At 53.6% G+C, this 20,419-nt stretch overlaps 1 protein-coding gene across 2 annotated transcripts in view; it reads right to left on the reverse strand.

Annotated features, from left to right (window-relative positions):
- MERTK (MER proto-oncogene, tyrosine kinase) overlaps positions 1-20,419 on the reverse strand; it is a 64,040-nt gene that overhangs the window by 23,851 nt on the left and 19,770 nt on the right. For both annotated transcript variants that reach the window (XM_045010102.1, XM_045010101.1), the window contains exons 5-8: positions 17,023-17,109; positions 14,063-14,178; positions 4,206-4,389; positions 2,551-2,702 (exon numbers count right to left, since the gene is read on the reverse strand). In XM_045010102.1, the coding sequence (XP_044866037.1) occupies positions 2,551-2,702; positions 4,206-4,389; positions 14,063-14,178; positions 17,023-17,109 (539 nt within the window). The remainder of the gene's footprint in view (positions 1-2,550; positions 2,703-4,205; positions 4,390-14,062; positions 14,179-17,022; positions 17,110-20,419) is intronic.

Here is a 20,419-nt window from a genome sequence, read left to right on the forward strand (position 1 = left end):
AGTCAACGTATGCGGCGAAGGAGGTAGGGTCAGGCCCAAAGTGATTCTGTAGGTCGTCTCGAAACTTTGTCTTCATAATTTCTTTGAAAAAACGTGCGTTTCACAGCCCATCAAACCCTTCAATGCAATAAAGAAATCACAATCTTCCCCCTCCCCTGCTGTTACGTGACGTAGTAATGAAAATGGCCTATGTTCTCCCCTTGCTTGAGAGCAGGTTGCACATTGCCAGCCAGTGTGGCATTCTGCTGTTACCCACGAGCATCCCACAGCAGTACAATCGAGTTGTGCTGGGTTGTGGAAAGAACAACTACCCATTTTTCTTACATTAGTCTTGCCGTTTGCCGGGTTGCTGTAGTTGCGTTGGTCCCAGGATGCTTGAGGGACAAGATGGGGGAGGGAATCTCTTCGACTGGACCAACTTCTGTGGGCGATATCGAATTATTTTTGGTAACGGCCTTTAGGACATAGGCAGTAGGCTGGGAAGGCTGAAATGTTGGCCAAGGCAAGGATTGCTAGGATAGCTTGAGGCGTTGTGGAGGGACACCAGGGACAGTGGTTACAAGGCTCGCTTGGGTTTTGACCTGATGTGTGTGCGCCCTAGAAGCCAGCTTGCGAGTACCAACATTTGGATATTTGTAGGGATGTGTAAGTAGGAAAAAAGGCCCTGAAATTTATGTTCTAGGCTGCCTGCATTCTGACCCTGAGGCATTACATGACAGCAACATGTTTTGCCCTGCAATGAATGTTGTAAGTAGATGGTCTGAATCAACCGTAAACCACAAAAATAGTCTTCAGCCCCACTTCTGCAAAGAGCTTTTGTCCTGTCCAGCAAAGTTCCATTCTTATGCACCTAGCCAAGGTCTCCTACAGTCAGAAGCCACTCACCCACTAGCAGAGATTTTATATCTTCCTTCAGCTCAGCAGGTTTTCCACACTGAATGCAGGTCACTGAGGAACAGTAAGCAGCTATGGTGTGTAACTATCCTGAAGTATAACATCTTTTTTATTGCTTAAAAGTCTTATGTTGGAAATTCACAAAAAATATAAAAATAAAAAAAGTCCCTTCTCCCCAGGCTTGTGAGAAGATAAATGTGTCAGCATCTTTTTCCAGTGTTAGTCACAAGATCATAATATTGTTTTCCCGATTTCATTGTGCATGGGCCATATAGATCGGATAAAAAGGGAACAGAAATCACAGTGTCTTAGAAAAAGAGTGTGAATCATTTCTTCCATGCAGATTTCAGAAATGTACGCATTCAGCGCCTTTTTGTGTTCTAAACTTTGGATTATTCAGAGGGCAAGAAACAGCCCAGGAAAGTACACAAGTAAGCAGGCAACATCTGGATGGAACCATGTGTCCGGCTTGCCGGCTTCCTTTTGTCTGGTCTATAATGGCTCCATTTGCTTCACATTTGTTATGCAACTCCCTTCATTCATGTGCAGGGATTTCCCACAGTGCAATGGCTCCAAGCTCCCGTGTTGTTCTGCCCATTACCAGCAGTGACCCAGGAGCAGCCGGACTGCTCAGGCTAGTCTGGCTTGAAGAAGAGGCCAATACCTCTGGGTCCTGAAGGCTTTTGTAACTGGCTTTGCTGTAGCCCAGAGAAAACAGGCAAAAACAACAACAAAAAGGGTCTGAACTTTCAACGTGGGATTAGGGCTGGCTGGAAAATAATTCTGTTCCACAAAAAACTGTGAGGCTTTGGAATTTGTTTCCGTTCCAATCTGGAGCAAGACTGAGACCTTCGGAAATCTTTCATGAAAATCGGAGAGAGATTTGGAGCAGGGACTTCAACCCTGATCTCTCGCTTGCCCAGAGAGTGTCCTCGCCACCAGGCTCTTCTGTTTGCTGGGTCCCTCACTTACCCTCCGAAATTCCAGCCTGGATCCGAGAAACTTTCCGTAGAGAAACAGTGTAGAAATCGGCACGTTTCCGTGAAACGTTTGTTAGGATGAAAGGGCATTTTCCTACCAAAAAAACTTTCACTGCATTTTTTCCCCCCAGTTCTACGCAAGATCTCAAATGTTCCCTTCACTCTGCTCTCCAAACAAAGAGACTCCCCTGCTGCATGCACCTCCCCACCCATGTACCTCGTAGCCATTTCCATCTGCAAAAGCTACCGAATCCGAATTCCCGCTCCAAACCCTCTGGCACAGGGAAGAGCCCCTCAAAATACTAACACGTCGCATGCAAACAACATCTTATTTGTTTTTGTAGAGAAACCCCATAGAGAAGCAATAATGAACACGCATTTTTCTTGCTCTGCAGCTCCCCTTTAAGACAAGAACAGGCACCACAGCACTGGCTAATATTCTTAGTTATGAACTGGAACTGAATTAAGCCAGGGCACTGCACAAACATACACCACAGAGCCACTCTCTGCCCTGTATGGCTAGAGACAGCAGGCAGATACAGATGGGGGCCACCAGGGAACACGGAGAGGACACCTGTCAGGAAGAAAAACAGCGTCGAAGCTGCCTGGCCATTGTCGAGATGTTTGCGGCCATTGCGTTACATTTAGTTCGTATTATATTTCTTTTCATACTCACCGTTATCTTGGAGTTCTGCCATGTGTGCAGTAGCCTGTAGCCCTGCAGTTCTCCATGCTTTCGTCCAAGGTGAGGCTTTGCCCACCTGACTTCCAGGGAGGAGCTGGACTCGTTGAAGAACACTGTGACATTCAGAGGGGGAGTAGATGGGGCTACAAGACACAGACAGAATCACGTACAGAGCTAAGAAAACCAGGCAGACGTGCCCATCAGCAACTCACGTGGATGTGGTGGGGCTCCTGGGTTGCAGAACCCACCTTGGGACCTTCTGTGTCTCACAAATGGAGGCCCCAATCCTGCCGTGACTTTGGCGCCCACGCAGAGCTCATGGAAGGATCAAGGCTAATTCTTTAATTAACCCCCTCTCTAAGTCACTCTGTCCAAACAGCCACGTTTTTCAGACTCCCTGAGCACACCCCGGCCAGCCTCGTGGCAGGAGAGCCATCTGGAGTGGGTGGCTTCCGAGGCTCTGGTGTCTCAGGTCTAGCTGCTGTTTTCGGTGCTGCCATAGCTGCCACGCGCAGGTGTCAGAAGGCTGTGGGGATGGGCAGGGGAGCGACTGAATAGGAAAACGCCTCCCATCTTGAAGCTGCACACACACACCAGGGCTGGGGGGGGGGGGGGGAGAAGAATCCCTAGCTCACTTCCCCCCGACACTTCCCCACTCTGAGAGCAGGGAGCAGCCAAGACGAAAGACATATTTCATAACCCCCATACGACCTGTGACCCCACTGTCCCCGGCAGAGCACCCGCACCTTGACTGCGGGGTGGCATCATTGGCTGCTTTAGCTGCAGATAAGACGTGGACCCACAGCCCCTCGTGAGCACTGAAGAGCCCAGTGCATCTTTCCCAAAGGCCTAAACTCCGGCCCGGGTAGCTGGGCTGTGTCTCCCTACGAAGGTCCCCGCAGCGTGAACCGAGACGCTCCTCTCCTACGCAGTAAGCGCTGCTGGCCCAGCATGGCAGCTGCATGGCCCCATGCTCTGTGGGGATCCAGGCGCTGGGACCTCCCTCAGGCCTGAGAACAAACACTGGGGGTGCCCTGCCTTGCCGGCTGGGCTTTCACAGCCCCAAGGAGCCAGGATCTGCAGTGTCGGGGGCAGAGTCAGGCGCTGGCTGGTAGGTGCATCCAGTGCTAAACGGGGGATGCGCTGCTTCTCTCTAAGGGGCCCATCCTGCACCCCAATTCCCATGGAGCAACAGTGAGCCCAAGCCCAGCCGGCCAAGGGCTGATTCCCCCAGCCCTGTGCCTGCTGCAGCCAGGGAGCACAGAGGGGTGGGACACGCTAGCTGTGTAAGTCACTGCACGGGGGGGGGTGGAGAACAGAGCCCAAATACTCCTCCCAACCATAGCCCCCAGCTCCCTGCAGCCGCCCCCTGCCTGGCTGAACACTGAGGGCAATGGAAGCACTGGGGGAGCGGGGAAACACAGCAGTGAGGGCCAGCTGGCACATACACACGCCTGCCTGCACTTTCCAGTGCCAGTGACCATGCCGTGCTGCCTGTGTGCCGGTGAAGGAGCTCCCGGTGACCCATCCCTTGGGCCTCGGCATGGAGCTGTCAGCACCCTCTCGGCAAACTGAACCCCTCGGCAGAGGGCCCTACGAAGCACAGATCTACAGACCGTCCTCTGTCTTATTTGCTCTTGTCCTACCTCCCTCGGTTGTGCTGGCCAGAGTCCAGGGGCTGAATGAAGACCAGCCGACTTCGTTCCTGCAGGAAACACGGATGCTATACTCTGCCAGGGGCTGCAGCTGCTGGACGTGATACCGATGAGGTGGCACAGAGGTGTTCCAGATCAGAAATGAGCCGTTGTTCAGTGGAGCCGCTTCCGTGACCTTAATTGAAAATCAAACAGGGACACGGATGAGTCAGCAAGAACCTGCTGGGCCAGAGGCATGTTAGGAATTTGAAGTCTGTAAACAGGATCCAGAATTCTGTCCTTCCCGCTTCCTCTGCTCTTCCCTCCACGCTCTCTTAACTCTTACTGGGAGGAGACCCGGGGGGAAGTTTCACGGTAGGCAGCAAGGCTGAGACTTCTAACAAACACAGCCTACCATAGGAACGGCCATGCTGGGTCAGACCAATGGTCCATCCAGCCCAGTATCCTGTCTGCCGACAGTGGCCAGTACCAGATGCCCCAGAGGGAATGAACAGAACAGGTAATCACCAAGTGATCCATCCCCTGTCGCCCATTCCCAGCTTCTGGCAAACAGAGGTGAGGGACACCCAGAGCACGGGGTTGCATGTGTTCTCATTTTAGAGGAGGACACAAAATATCTATGGTAAAATGCACAACTGCTCTGCTGTGTGCACCCTGATTTCAACGGAGGAATAAACATAAAGTGTAACACAGAGGCAATGACTTGGAAGCCGTCGCTCCTGGTACTGAATTCCCACTCTAAAAGCTCAGCGAAGTTCTACTCCGAGAAACTTCTTTGTTACTGACAAGCCTCCCAAAACTTCACAGACCCTAAACAAAGAGGATTCTGCAGCGTTATGAGGAAACAGCCCAAGGAAGGTGGCAGGTCGATGTATTTAACAAGTTATTTTCCTTGCACTGAATTACTCAGAACCCACCTACATTGTCAGGAGAAAGGCATGACAGGGGACGAAGCAGCCAGTCATAACAAGAACTAGATTCAATGAGATTAGATGTGAGGCACAGAAAGATCAGCAAAAACAATGAGGAGTCCTTGTGGCACCTTAGAGAAAGCTTGTGCCCAAATAAAATTGTTAGTCTCTATGGCTTTGGCTACACTTAGCGCTGCACAGCGCTGCTGCGGGAGTGCTTTGAAGCGCGAGTGTGGTCGGAGCGCCAGCGCTGGGAGAGAGCTCTCCCAGCGCTGTCCGTACTCCACCTCCCTGTGGGGATTAGCGTACAGCGCTGGGAGCGCGACCACACTGGTGCTTTGCAGCGCCACAATTTGCAGCGCTGGAGAGGGTGTTTTTTCACACCCTGCTGCAGCGCTGCAAATCTGCAAGTGTAGCCAAAGCCTAAGGTGCCACAAGCACTCCTCATTGTTTTTGCTAATATAGACTAACACAGCTACAACAACACAGAAAGATCAGGATCTTATCTTGACCTTACAAGGATTTGACTCAGCTGTATTCTGACTTGGACTTTTGGGGTACCGCCTCTGGCTGAACGCCCCTTCGTGAGGTCTGGGATGGACTCTTGCAACAAACCCAAACCTCACACCGTATGAAATGTCACCTCTCGCTTTGCAGTCCAAACAGCTGCCCCGTGCTGCTGCTGCAGAAAAGAGCATGAAGCCAATTAACACTCTGGAATCTGCTAATGGCTTATCCCCTTCGCTGAATTAAAAAGCCCTGCCTTTTACGAGATGGCACACCTCCCAGTGAAAAGTAGCAGGGTTAAAAATGTGAAAAGTCTTCCAGAATTTTTACCTATAGAGCAGACTGTAGAATGCACACACAGAGTACCCTAAGCCTTCCAGTTAGTGCCCAGAGATTAAAAACAGTCGTCAGCTGCGTTCCTGCATGCAAACCAGCACACTACGCATCATGCTTTGCTTCAGAATTCCCATGCCCAGGACTGCAGCTTTTTAAACGGAAGAAGAGTTTAGCCATGGCCGGTCTGAAAGCATGGGCATGGATTTCACCAAAATAACCACCCGGCATGGCGCTGCTGTACGGAGAGCCAGCAACGCCATCAAAACCGCACTCGGAAGAGGGTTATGCAGTCCTCCATTCACACTCCATCTTTCCTCCTTTACACATTCAGCAGAACGAGTTCCTAGCACACAACAAAACACTCGCCCAGTGTGCAGCACAGGCTGGAGTTGTGGGAGGACGTCTGAAAGGCCCAGAAGAAGTAATCTAATCAGCAATTAGCCAGCAGAAAACTCAAGCTACCCACCAACCTTGCCAACAGTATTGGAGTTGTATCATCACTAGAACTACCTAGTCTGGAATGGCTCCCCCAGGAGAATATTTCCCAGCTTCAGGCAAGCCTGCAATTACTTCTCTTCCCCACTCTATTTCAGAGTGAACCACCGAATGGGAACTTCCCAACTCAGCTGGTGTCTGAGGCCTTGCACGCCACATAGGTTGTTTCAGGACAGCCAGCAGCACCGGTTTGCATTCAGCAAAGAGAGGGGCCCATGTCTAGGGCTTAGTGCGCGGGACCGGGAGACAAGGCCCTAGAGTCGGCATTGACACTGGCTCACTAGGTAGCCGGGGAGCAACATTCATCAGCAGAGATGAGGACAGTTAACGTCGGATTCCCAAACCAGACAGGAATGCAGGGTCAGAGACTCATCAGATGCTGCTAGATGCTTTGGCAAGAACGTTTAAAGCAGCGATCAAAACCATCTGCTGCTGGTGCTGGCTCATTTATTGTCATATAAATACCGTAGTATGTCTCCAGCTGTTGTATCCCCCAGTCTCAGCCCAGGGCCGTCCCTAGACATCGTGGTGCCCTATGCACCCCCCCGCCCGTGGGGAGGTGTGTGCTGGCTCCAGGCCTCTGCAGAGGGTGGGGGGGCTGCTCCCAAGGTCTGTGGGGGGCAGGAGCGAAACCGCCCCCCAGCACGAGCCAGCGGAGTGGGTTGGGAACGGGTCACTCCACCTCCTGCCGCCCGGTGATTGCAGGGTGGGCCCGACCACGCACTCACGGGGCGGCGGGAAGTGGAGTGACCGAGCCCCAGCCCACTCCCAGCCTTGGGACTTGGGGGGCAGAGAGGAACCGCCCCCCAGCACTCACCGGCGGCGCGGCTGGGAGCTGGTGGAGCGGGCTGGGTTGCTCCATGAGTGCAGGGCGGGCCCGACCCCTGCTGCAGTCCCCCGGGATGCAGCTCAGGGGAAGGGTTGGTGTGGGGGGGAGGCAGAGCAGGGGCGGGGGCTTTGGGGAAGGTGCAGTGGGGGCGAGGCTGAGGTGGAGCAAGGGTGGGAAGAGGCAGGGCGGGGGTGGAGCAGGGGCTATGGGGAAGGGGTGGAGTGTGCACGGGGCGGGAGCAAGGGCAGCTTTCCTGGCCGGCTTAGCCACTGGAGCAGCACGCAGCTGCGCAGGGCACCAGGAAATCTGGGGCACTCGATGGTGCCCTACGCAGTTTGCGTCTGGGTAAGGACGGCCGGTCTCAGTCCTACACGGTCAGATGTGCGACGAAGAGCCAAAGGGGCCGCCGCGCTCAGCCCCGCAGCCTTCTGAACCCGTCAGCACCGGCTGTGATGGGCCCGATTCCCAGGGATGCTGCGTGCCCTCAGCCCCCCCGGCTTTGTCCAATCCGCCCCTCTGGAAGTCGGGCCCTTTACTGTTAGATCACAGTGAGAGTCAAGCGAAAAGCAGCTGCATGACAAGTCAGGTCTTTTTTAAATAGATGGCAGGGCGAGGAAAGCACATCCCTTGAGACACCCGGAATCCAGACACTGACACCCCAGGGAAACCCTGCATCACACAGCACCTTCCCTCAGAGCGCTATCCCTGCAGTGACGTTACCGTTAGCTTCCTGCAGACTGCTCACCGGGGCCCCCTCAGTACTGGTCAAGGCGACGCACTGCACTTTCCAGGGACTCGTCGCTAAACGGGGGTTGTGGGATGTGATTTACACCGTCTCATTCAGCGGTGAACCGGGCTAAATAGAGAGGGCCCAGCGCTGCCTTTGATACACGTCCGTAACTCCGACTGACCTCAACGGGGGCTGGCTGTGCATGTCTGAGGGTAGAATTTGGTTCACAAAATCCTAAGCAAAACCTTAGCAATATTACTCCCAATAAGGCTGCGATACGTATATCCAGAATGCATGCTCAGCGACCAAACATGCAAATGGATTCCTAAAATGCAGGTGGACTGGTCACAATTATGAATTCTAAATCCACCTGAGTCTTGTCAATTCTTTCCAGAGAGGGGCCGTCGGACCCGGCTTATTCGGAACTGGAACGCAGGGCTCAGTTCCTGCCAGCTGGGGCTAGGAGAGCACCCGCTATTGTCACTGACAGGGTCAAAAACTAACTACGCATTTGGCAAGATGGCATCACCTGAGCCAGGCTGAACAGCGAAGGAGGTGAGAGTACAGTGGCTGAGTCACCGCAGTCGTTCTTGCCAGGAATCATATCTTGTTTTCTGATTTAAAAGGCTATTTCCCAGTGACGGGTCATGTAAATTAAGTCACAGGAAATTCTTTGTCCCTCCACCCTACTTCCTGAGCTGTAGTAAGAATGGAACATTAAATGCTGCACTCACATTACACTGGATCGCATCCCCAGAGACCTTTCACTTTCACCAGCCTTCTTACAGAGGGGGTTATGAAGTGTCGGAGGAGGAGTCATTCCGATCCGACACAGTGGACGTGACTGAGGGCAAATGGAAGGAAGCCGGGTCTTACTCACTATTTTTATTATGTACATTGTTTAATTCATCCACAGGCCAGGTGTTCTCAGAGCCGGGACTCCTGGGGGCGCAGTGGAATGCTAAAGACGTCGCCTGACCCCGCTCGGATTCCGTCCAAGCCCCAGGCATCCCTCGTGCTGCCATCTAGAGCCTAGCGTACTCCCTCAGCCGGGCCGGGCGACTTTTAAAATGCAGATTTTAGCCACCACAATGCGTTTAAGCCAAAGGACATTTTCCCTGAAAAAGATGCAACCTTTGAAATGAGTGTCCTAAGCTGCATGCACCTGACTGAAAGGGTTAACAACGCTGGGCCATTCTGAATACGTCACGGCACGGAGTGGCGGTTAGTTATATACCACCCGGCATTTCCCTCAGCAAATCGGTGTCCAATAAAACTAGCTGCTGTTCCGATGCAGGTAAAAATGAACCCCTGATAAACGATCCCGAAATCACCAAAGAGCAGAAAAAGGACTGGGCCCCGGAACGCCCCCTGCCTGGGAGCTGCTTGCAGGATTGGCCCCCTAGCGCCCATACAGAAAGGAACATCGGCACTCACTCACTCACTCATCAGGAAGCCAACTTCCTTCTGATGGCAGCAGAGTGCAGAGAGGTGTCCTGTACCTTTGAGTCCGCCTGGGGGCGCTTTGAAAGCTTCATTTTGCTTTTGACCTGTTTTATCGGCTTATCAAACGGGACAGATATTAACGCAACATAAACCCTTTACGGCTTCTAAACCACTTGAGTGGAAAAGCTGTAGCTGCCAGGCTGGATTCTCCCCACGGCAGGGGGAGTGCCCTGCCAATGGCCAGGACCCTGCTTTAAAAGCACCATTCTTCCCGTCAGTCCAGCAGCAGTCGTGCTGCCTTGATGGGAGCTGGGCTCTGAGTAGGATCTGTGACCATTTCAGACTCAAACTTCTAGAGTCGCCTTGTGAGCATCTGTCCGCGCGTCAGATGGCTACTGGCGCCAACACTCTCCCTCTGCCCAGCGTCCCACCCACACAGCTGAGCAGGGCGCTGGGCCCACGCGTAGTGAGGGCGGCCTCTTCCCCTGCTTGTCACAGAACGGCTCTGCCACCCCCCGCTCCCCCCCCACAGGTGCTACTGAAGCCCGGAGGTTATAGCAGCCTCCAGAGGCCCCACAGTGCAATGCAGACAGGCCGTGCAGCAGGAAAGCTACTTACTCTTGTACAAGTCCCCACTGTCCACCCCCCGTGATGGGGGTGAAGGAGGGAGTGCGTGCTGGGCACTACCCTGACACGGCATCTTGGCACATCACAGCTGAGCCTTGTGCCACGCAGGGATCTATTAATCCCCAAGGAGCACAACCACAGTGGTGGGGCTGCCAGGAAACCCTGCACAGCAGCAGAGGACAGGACAGGATGAATCATTTAATTCTCCCACATGGAATTCAACTGCTGCGGGTGACATCTGAGCCAGCAGCCAGATGCCCACGATGCACCAGTGAACATCCGCCAGCCAGAGAGCAGCTTGGCCACAGGAGAGGCCATCTTCTCAGACCTTTCTGGGGAAGCTGGCAGGAGCACAGGGAGCGTCGCTGTACTGCACTCACAAGATCGAGATCACCTCTCCAGACGCTGCCTAACCCAGGCACTGTGCTAGCAGAGTGTCACTGCGCTAGGCTCACAGCGAACCCCCTGGTTTTGACGGAGCAGCAGGAGACCCTGATCCGGTGGTAAAATCCCACCGCAGTGGTATCTCTTGACTAAACTAGACTGTGATCATGCAACCGTCGCTGTGGACTCAGTAACCAGCCAGTGCCTGACCTCCCGTCACACTGTACGCTGGCTCACCATTACTACGCCCTTAATGCTGCCCCCGCTGGGACGATACACCCAGAACTGCACAAATCCCATGGAGCTCTTCCCCAGGGGAGGCAGGTAATTGCATCCCTCTGCCTTGTAACTCCCCTCCAGTGACTGGAAGAGACCACGCAGCAGGTGTCTCACACTTCCTGTTCCAATCCCGCTCTGGCTAGTTGACGTCTGTCTGTCTCTCCGCTCACATAACCAGCCCAGCAGAGAGCTTGTGATTCAGACACACACAGAGCTCTCAGAGCGTCACAATTCACTGGCCCCTCTTGTTCTCAAGGGGATGCAGTTGGCTGCAGTCTTTGACCGAGCGGAGCTTAAATCCCCATGCTGGCCAGTGTGCGTGGGAAGGTGGCCCCATTCCCATCCTGAGAGCTCTGTACCTAGCCGTTGCTCCAAGGTCGTTTTCCTGTTAGACTCAGGCTGCCGGTCTTCAACAGACCCTGCCTTGAAGCTGCATGCAATGATTGCACACCTGGGAGAACACCCCACCATTAACCTTTCCCTCTTATCCCTGCACTGGGAGATCTGGAACCAGGACCCTGCCACCCAGACCTACCATCTTCCCTCGGCTTGAAGGTTAATGTGGCATAGGCGCCGACTTCTAACGGTGCCGGTGGGCGCTCAACCCCCCTCCGCTCCCGGCCCCACCCCGACTTCACACCCGCCCCGCCCCCATTCCAACCCCTTCCACAAAGTCCCCGCCCCAACTCTGCCCCCTCCCTGCCTCTATCTGTCTCCTTCCCCAAATCCCTGCCCCGGCCCCGTCTCCTCCCCTGAGCGCGCCACGTTCCCGCTCCTCCCCCCTCCCTCCCGGAGCTTGCTACAGCTGTTTGGCGGCGGCAAGTGCTGGGCGGTAGGTGGAGGAGCAGGGACGCGGTGCACTCAGAGGAGGAGGCAGAGGAGGAGGTGAGGTGGGGCAGGGGCAGGGTGCCGGTGGGTAAATTTTTTCCCACGGAGTTGGCGCCTACGAGTGCATGTAACTATAACCAACCCTGTCCTAAGCACCATTCCATTACCGCCCTGTGTCCCATAGTGATACAACGCAAGCCTGACAAGCTCTGTAAATACAGCAACTAAGATCTAGACTAAATAGCTTGCAGGCCTCTCACAACTGATTTAACCAAATAACAATTGCAGAACTACTAACTGTGGTATGTCGCCTATTGCTTAAATCAGCCTCTGTACCAGATGACTGGACGGTAGCTAATGCGATGCCGATTTTTAAAAAAGGCTCCTGAAGCGATCCTGGCAATTACAGGCTGGTAAGCCTGACTTTAGCACCAGGCACACTGGCTGAAACTACAGTAAAGAACAAAATTATCAGACACATCGATGGACACAATATGGTGGAGAAGAGTTAACACAGCTTTTGGAAAGGGAAATCACGCCTCAGCAATCTATTAGAATTCTTTGATGGGTGTCCACAAGTCTGGATATAGTGGACTTGGACTTCTGACAAGGTCCCACAGCAAAGACTCTTCAGTAAAGTAAGGAGTCGTGGGATAAGAGGGAAGGTTCCTCTCATGGAGCAGTAAGTAGTTAAAAGACAGGAAACAAAGGGTAAGAATAAATGGTCAGTTTTCACAATGTAGAGAGGTAAATAGTGGAGTCCTCCAGGGATCTGTAGTGGGATCAGTGCTGTTCAACATATTCATAAATGATCTGGAAAAAGGGGTAAACAGTGAGGTGGCAAAGTTTGCAGCTGATACAAAATTACTAAAATACTTAAGTCCAAAGCTGGTTGTGAAGAGTTACAAAGGGATCTCACAAAACTGGGTGACTGGGCAACAAAATGGCAGATGAAATTCAGTGTTGATGAATGCAAAGTGATGCACATTGGAAAACATAATCCCAACTATACATACAAAATGATGGGGTCTAAATTAGCTGTTACCACTCAAGAAAGAGATTTGGAGTCATTGTGGATAGTTCTCTGAAAACGTCCACTCAATGTGCAGCGGCAGTCAAAAAAGCTAACAATGTTAGGAACCATTAGGACAGGGATAGATAATAAGACAGAAAACATCATAATGCCACTATCTAAATCCATGATATGCCCTCACCTTAAATAGTGTGTGCAGTTCTGTTCATCCCATCTCAAAAAAGAGATAGTAGAATTGAAAAGGGTACAGAAAAAGGCAACAAAAATGATTAGGGGTATGGAACACCTTCCATATAAGGAAAGATTGAAAAGACCTGAACTGTTCAGCTTAGAAAAGAGACGACTAAGGGGAGATATGATAGAGGTCTATAAAATCATGACGAGGCTGGAGAAAGTGAATAGGGAAGTGTTATTTACTCCTTAACCTAACACAAGAACAATGAAATAGGCAGCAGGTTTAAAACAAACATAAGGAAGTACTTCTTCATACAATGCACAGACAACCTGTGGAACTCACTGCTACAGGATGTTGCAAAGATCAAAAATATAACTGGGTTCAAAAAGAACTAGGTAAGTTCATGGAGGATGGGTCCATCAATGGCTATTAGTCAAAATAGTCAGGGATGCAACCCCATGCTCTGGGTGTCCCTAAACCTCTGACTGCCAGAAGCTGGGAGTGTACAACTGGGGATCACTAGATAGCTGCCCTGTTCTGTTCATTCCCTCTGAAGCACCTGGCACTGTCAGAAGACAGGACACTGGTTAGATGGACCATGGTTCCGACCCAGCATGGCTGTTCTTATCGTCTTAACTGAAATATGCCCTAAATCTTCCAAAACAGCAGAGGGGAGGGAGGGAGAGCTAATCCATCCCTCCCTCCTACCTCCCGGGGGAGAGGGGATCAAGCACCCTGAAGGCACCTTAACACCTGTTTCTTCTTCTTCTTCCTCCAGGATGCAAATCTGAGACGCCCCCAACTCCGAGATGCCCCCAACTCCAGCGCCCACAGGGGAGCTGGCACTGCCAGGCTGCAGGTGTCTGGCCAGCAGGGACCTCATGGCTTTGACATCCTGACCGCATGAGGGTCTTGACCCTTTTGGGACCCCAGACCACCAGCCCAGCATGAGATGAGCAACCTGCAGATGGCACATGGCCTGCCAGCTGCTCCGCACACCCATGTCTTTTGGCTGGCCCAGCAGTACCTCCCTACCTGCAGATGGAACAGGAGCCCGTGTTCTTATTTCCTGAACACAGAGACGGCCCGAATCTCTTCTCTCTTCCACCAGCATTGACCAAGTGATTTACCCGAGCAGCAATGCAGCTATCCCTGGCTTATGCTGGTGTATGTGAGAGGAGAGACAGGCCCAGCACGGCCTGCAGCCTCCCTGCAAGCACCACGCCGCAGCAAACACAAGCGGCTCGAACCACGACACCAAGACTTACCTGGAGGCGGCAGCTGTGCAGAGGCGAATAGCCGTCGAAGCCCGGCACCCAGGACACCACGAAGCTGTGCGCTGTTCTATTCAGGACACGCACGTCAGCTGGGGCGGCTGCAGCTCCTACATGAGAAAGCCAGCACTGGTCAGCGCTAACGCGTGTGAACACAACGCCGGCTCCCAGCTGGCTGCGCATGTAGAGAAACACCTGAACGCTGAATTCAGCGCTGGGGAGGTGGCAGGAGCCGCCCCAAGAGAACTCTGCTGGGCGTCCCAGGGCTGGGTTGGGCCACGGGGAGCAGCACCACCCGTGGAAGGCAGATTCAAGCAGTGGCCTGACATAGAGGGGTGGGGAGAAATGGCATGGGGGGGTCCCCGGGGCTGGGAGCTTGCCTGGAACCCGCACACAGGGAACTTGCGGTGCGCACCGGCAGCGTCTCCACGCAGTAACTGCCGTGCTGCAGGTGAGTGCGCTTCAGAAATCACGCCTGTGCTGCGTGTGGCCGCCCATGCAGACAAGTCCAAGGGGTGTGCTCATCGCTATAGCACGGTCATGAGCTCGGGCGGGCCCGGACCCCGCCGGGCCGCGAGGAGCAGCGTGTGCTCAGCATCAGCGTTTCAAATGGGCGTCACTGATTTCCCACGCCGTGCTCTGTCCTGTCGCCCGGAGAGCTGCTCTCCTTGGCCAAGGATCACCTGCCCTGGCCGCTGCCCACTCTGAACTGCAGGACACAGCTAGGTTGAGCCGAGCGCCACCCCGGGCAGACAGCTATCGGCAGAGCGCAGGCTGCAGCCCCGAGTCGGGGGTCTGGCTGCCACGGGCTGGGCAGACGTACCCTCTGTGACAGTCGGAATCGTGTCTCCTTTCACGGGCCCGGCGCTGAGAAGCGGGTGGCTGGATGGTCTCGCGGGGCAGGGGTGCCACAGGGGCTAGGGGAAGGCTCTCTCAGAGGAGGGGGACACAGTGCTGTGTGCGAAGGCCGGGAGAAAGCTGCCCGCTGAGGGAGAGGGTGGCTGGGAGGGGGATGCAGCTAGATCGCTGACCTGCTCCTGAGCCCATCCCAGCTGCCCTGGAGACGCTAGGCCTGGCGGGGGCGACAGGTCAGAGGCAAGTCGCAGGGCTCACCATTATGTTGATGTAACAATACGCAGCATCAGCTTATTGCTGTCTCCAGGCGCCTCCCCAGCGCCAGCGGTGAGCAGCGGACTGGGAACAGCGCCGGCCCATGCTTTAAACGTCCCCGAGGGGCCACGTTACCCGAAGGAAGAAACGAGGCCTCTGACCCTCCATGTGGGGTACCTGCTGCCTGCACTCTCCCCTCCCCTGGCCTCCGGACAGGAGCTGCTGCCAGCCTGGGTGCTGCTGCCATCTGGGGCCTGGATGTGGCACCCTGAGGTGCTGGGCCTGGGGGAAATGACTTCCCAGACCCTGCAGCACCATCCCTCGCAGGGAGTCGAACACCAAATGGGTGAGTTAGTCAGGTGCCCCCCTTTACAGCCCTAATTTATGGGGCAGACTGTTAAAAACAGAGGCCATCTGGGCACTCTTCTTCGAGGTACACGGCCGGGCAGCCGAGCCCGATCCTGTGTGTGGGGCCGGCAGTACCAAGAGCTCAGCCAGGCTGCTGGCAAAGCCCTAAGGGCTGTTCGCAGCCCTCTGGGTCAGATCAGGGCGGCTGGCCGGGATGAGAGAAACCCAGCTCTGGAGGCTGGCGGTGGAAGCGGGGACTCGTTCAGGAGCACTGGACACAAACTCCATGTGGAATCCAGAACACAACAGACCATCTTCACCTTTCCTGGAGCCGGCTGCATACGCTCGGCGTCCGTGAACTGAAACCCGCACTCTGCCTCGGCTGGGAACGTGTGGGCTCAGGGAAAATGCTCCCTTGGCCGCCAGGGCGACTCCAGCTTGGGAATTTCAGGAATTCCCATCACTTCCGATGGAAACACGGAGGCTGGCTCGGACCAGGAAGGAAGGGAGGGAATGGCACAGCCCTTCTGAAACTCCCCTCGGTTTGACAGCTCTGCTTACAAGTGAGCTCTCGGGTGCTTCCTCCCCCAGTCACAGCCCTGCGGACGCCCAGCTTTCCAGCTAGCAGAATCCCGGCAGGGGACGCTTGGGCTGCACTGGCGTCAGCTTTTCAGCCATAATCGTCGGGGGTGGGTGGGGGTGGGGGTGGTTGTTGTTGCTGTGGCCAGCAAGGGAGGGAAGGCAGCATGCCCTGCTGTGGAGGGGAGAGACTCAGACCAACGCGCAGACACGCTGTGCCTCCATCCAACTCTCAGGATTTATGGGGTTTTGTGGGTTTGGTGCATCTTGTCCTCTAGGGTAGGGGCAATACCTGCTCTCCCCAACACTACGACCTGCAGGAATCTCTGCCACGGCCCGGGGGAGGTTTGAGACCAGGCTTTGGAGCACAGCTTCCAATGCAATGACTAGAGATGGGCAGAAAACGGTTCTCCTGTCCGGTGAGAATTTTTGAAAATATTTTCCCACCCCGAATTGGGATGAAAACGCAAAATCTTGAAAATGTTCATCACCCAAAAATGCAAAAATATCAGACTGGGTCAAGTGAAACACTGAGATCATTTCTAAAGGATTCTTTCTACGCTGATATTTTTTTGTTTTTTTTAAAACTATAAATCAAATTTTAAATTTTAAGACAAAACGTCATTTTGACCTGAACAATTATACTTTGTTTTGTAAAATGTCAAAATGGGACATTTGGATGATTCCGAAACTTTGTTTTCCAAGGCTTTTCCAAAACTTTTCCGTGGACAGTTTTGGTTTTGATGAATCAGCATCTTCTAGCACAAAATTTATTGTCCAAAAATTCCCAACCAGCTCTAACAATAACCTCATTCCACAGTCTCACTGCCACGTGGGTTCAGGCAGGAGCCACACACAGTTTACTAGGCAGAGACCTTAGCAGCAGTAGTGAGACAGACTTCATGTTCATCACTTACTTTTTATATTGATCTGCACTTCATTCGAGGCAGTTAGTCCTTTCCTATTGTGAGCTTCACAGCTGAATATTGCAGTTTCGCTAAGACCTGCAGTAGGATAAAATAAACAGATTTAAACATTTTATTAAAGCTAATGTTAAAAAAAATTATACAATACATAGGTTGGGAAAAGAGTGTCTATAGATCTGGGTATAGTGCTAAGATTATCCACAAATACAAAGTTAGTTTTTTAAAAGTCATCTGATACATAGAGTACACTATAACAGGACAATGGCCAGGCGGTGGGGAACTTTCGCAGGACAAAGGGAAGTCCTTTCACCACCCTGTATTTCTTTCAAGCTCATTTAATTTCATTCTCCACACAAAGATACCAATTCCCAGGTGGTGTTCAGCTAGCCACGAACCACGCCTGAACATCAACACCCCTTCACACACGAAGGGGAGACTTTGCAGCTTCTTTTGTTTTTAAAAAGTTATTTTCTTTTCCCATGAACATAGACACATAGGCTTTGGCTACACTTGCACTTCAAAGCGCTGCCGCGGCAGCGCTTTGAAGCGCTAAGTGTAGTCAAAGCGCCAGCGCTGGGAGAGAGCTCTCCCAGCGCTGTCCGTACTCCACCTCCCTGTGGGGAATAACGGACAGCGCTGGGAGCCGTGCTCCCAGCGCTGGGGCTTTGACCACACTGGCGCTTTGCAGCGCCGCAATTTGCAGCGCTGGAGAGGGTGTGTTTTCACACCCTGCTGCAGCGCTGCAAATTTGCAAGTGTAGCCAAGGCCTTAGACACATAGACGTGAAGGTCAGAAGGGACCATTATGATCTTCTAGTCTGACCTCCTGCACAACATGAATAACCCATTTTTGCATGAACCACTTCAAATTTGCCATATGCTGCATTTCTGCACGTGCAGTGAAGTAAGCAGGAGAGGAGAAAGTTGACATCCTGGTCCCAATGAAGCCAGGCACTCAGATACTATAGTGATGAGCACAGTATAAAAACCTACGTAGGACTCCCGCTGACTTCAGTAGGGCCAGGATTTCACCCGATATTTTAACTAAGAAGCAGAGAACATAAGCGTGAGATGAGGGGGGCAGACCCAGTTCTGTAGCCCACAGCAGTGGCTGTTGCCCTATTTGAGAAATGGAGAGGCAGAAAGAGGAAGAACCCAAGACAATAAACCTTTGGTTTGTTTTTAAAGACTGCCCAAGCCACCCAAGTGCGATAGCAGCAGCAGAACCCTCCGGGGTCCAGCCGTGACCCCCACCCAGATAATGGTGCCTCACCCAAAACCTCACTTCTTCCCAACGGGAACATGAGCCGTGTGCAGAACGGAGCACCCTGGACCGCTGCAAGGGGACTGGGGAACGTCGCACGATGGATTTACACCCCCCGCCCCAAGGGCCTGCTGGTGCTGCTGGCTGCTGTGCCCACACTGCCCCACTGACGCTCTCCCCATGGCTCTGCCGCCTCCTAAACACGCAGCAGAGGTGGCCGCCCTGGCAGTTTAAAGAGCCACTGGAAGAGCTCTCTTCTTTTGCAGGACACTCCCTACAACGACAAAGGCCGGCTAGCCCAGCCCGTCGCCGGCTCTGTGGACACAGGACCACAGCCCCCATGCCCTGTGCAGTAGCTGTTCCTAAAGGCAGGGGGACATTGATGGTAATCTCCAGGCAGGACTTGCAGACCAGGTCCACCCCTGTCGGCCAGCCCCCTCACGCCCAAAGAGGAACACTGTGGCCCAGATGCTCAGCTGGGGCGACGTGACGTGGTTCACTGCAGTCAACAGGCTCCGCTAAGACACACCAGCTGCGGTCTCGGCCCTGGGCTTTTATAGGCTGACCTCAGTCTCTGGCCATCCTGGGAGTCTTTAGTCCCCTACCTGCCCTTAAGTCAGGCCAGGGAAGTCTAAATCTCATACAAATATTTTAGTGCTAGTTTGGAAGGGCCCAGAATTCTGGCCTCTACCTGCCAATCAAACCACTCGACCCGCCCAGGCCCACGCGGGGGTCGACAGGGAGGAGAGTTGAGAGACCCCTGCTGGGAAAAGGGTCTGGACTGAGGGGCGCGGTGGGCTCCGGTGGGGACAGACAATCTAAGGCTGACTGGCTTCTAGCTAAAACACTGGGATGAAGGCAGTGCTTATGATGTGTGGTGGCCTTTGCTGATCATAAAGGAACATTGGCAGTGCCCTTATCTGACAGGGCGGCTCGCCCAGCGGGACAGAGGCCAGAATTCTGGGCGTTACTTCCAGAATCCAAGAGGAAGGGAAAAGTATGTGCACAACATGTCGTGGGAGCCTCTGGATACCACAGTAGACTCAGAGTCTGGGCATCCCCTTTACCAACCCACTTCCTGCTCTGCGCGATCCTACACACCGACGCCGGGGACACGCTGTTCCTTGGCGTGCAGGACACAGAGACCAGGGCTCTCCTTAAGGTTGGGCGCCCTCCCCAAACTCCTAAGTGCCTCACTTTAAATCACTCTTTAAGCCACTACCAGCCACCTCTGCCGTCGAGGGGAGGAGCCCAGCAGCCCCTCTGCAGCCGGGCAGAGCTGCCCACCTACGCATATTTGCCAATGGACAACCTGTGTCTAAGGCAGGGATTGTGAAGGCTCCCTGGCCCCATCCAATACAGGAACTGCAGGGTATTTGGCGGGGAAGGTCTATATTGTCCTACGTACAGAGCCCTTGCTGCCTGCTCCAAGGACGGGGCGGGAAGCTGTAGCCCTCGCTGGTCAGAATGAGAGCTGGGGAAAGGAATCTTCCCCTCATGCTGCTGGTGCGCTCTGCTCTCAGACTGACTCCCGGAGCTGCCTGTCAGCAAGCCCTGTTACAATCCCAGCACTGCTCCTGCCAGGATCAATCACCTGCCCAGAGACGTCCACCTGGGGCAGGGAAAATGATCCCTCAGTCCATAGGCTGCTGCAGCACTGAAACACCAGCACTCGTTATGGCCCAAATCCTGACCCTTTAAAGTCAATGGACGCTTTGCCTTCAGCTTGGCCCTTTGTAAGTAGACTATTGCGTAGTGGGCTAATAAACCAGACCCAACGTTGTGAATTCTTCCTATTCAGAGCCTAGACTACTGCAGGGGGCCAATGGGTTCCAAACCTAAAGGGTACAGTAAGGAACACAAGAGCGGCCAGACTGGGTCAGACCAAGGGTCCATCCAGCCCAGGATCCTGCCTTGCGACAGTGGCCAGTGCCAGGTGCCCCAGAGGGAATGAACAGAACAGGGCAGTTAGCGTGTGATCCATCCCGTCGCCCATTCCCAGAGTCTGGCAAATAGTGAAACAAACCAGTGAGTTGTTAGAACTTGGTTCACCTTTACATCCACCCGAGAGCTGGCGCATCTTCCAAGCTGCCCAAATCCACAGATCTCCCCTTTCCCAACCTCT

The sequence above is a fragment of the Mauremys mutica genome, chromosome 3 (assembly GCF_020497125.1).
Source record: "Mauremys mutica isolate MM-2020 ecotype Southern chromosome 3, ASM2049712v1, whole genome shotgun sequence".
NCBI lineage: Eukaryota > Metazoa > Chordata > Testudines > Geoemydidae > Mauremys > Mauremys mutica.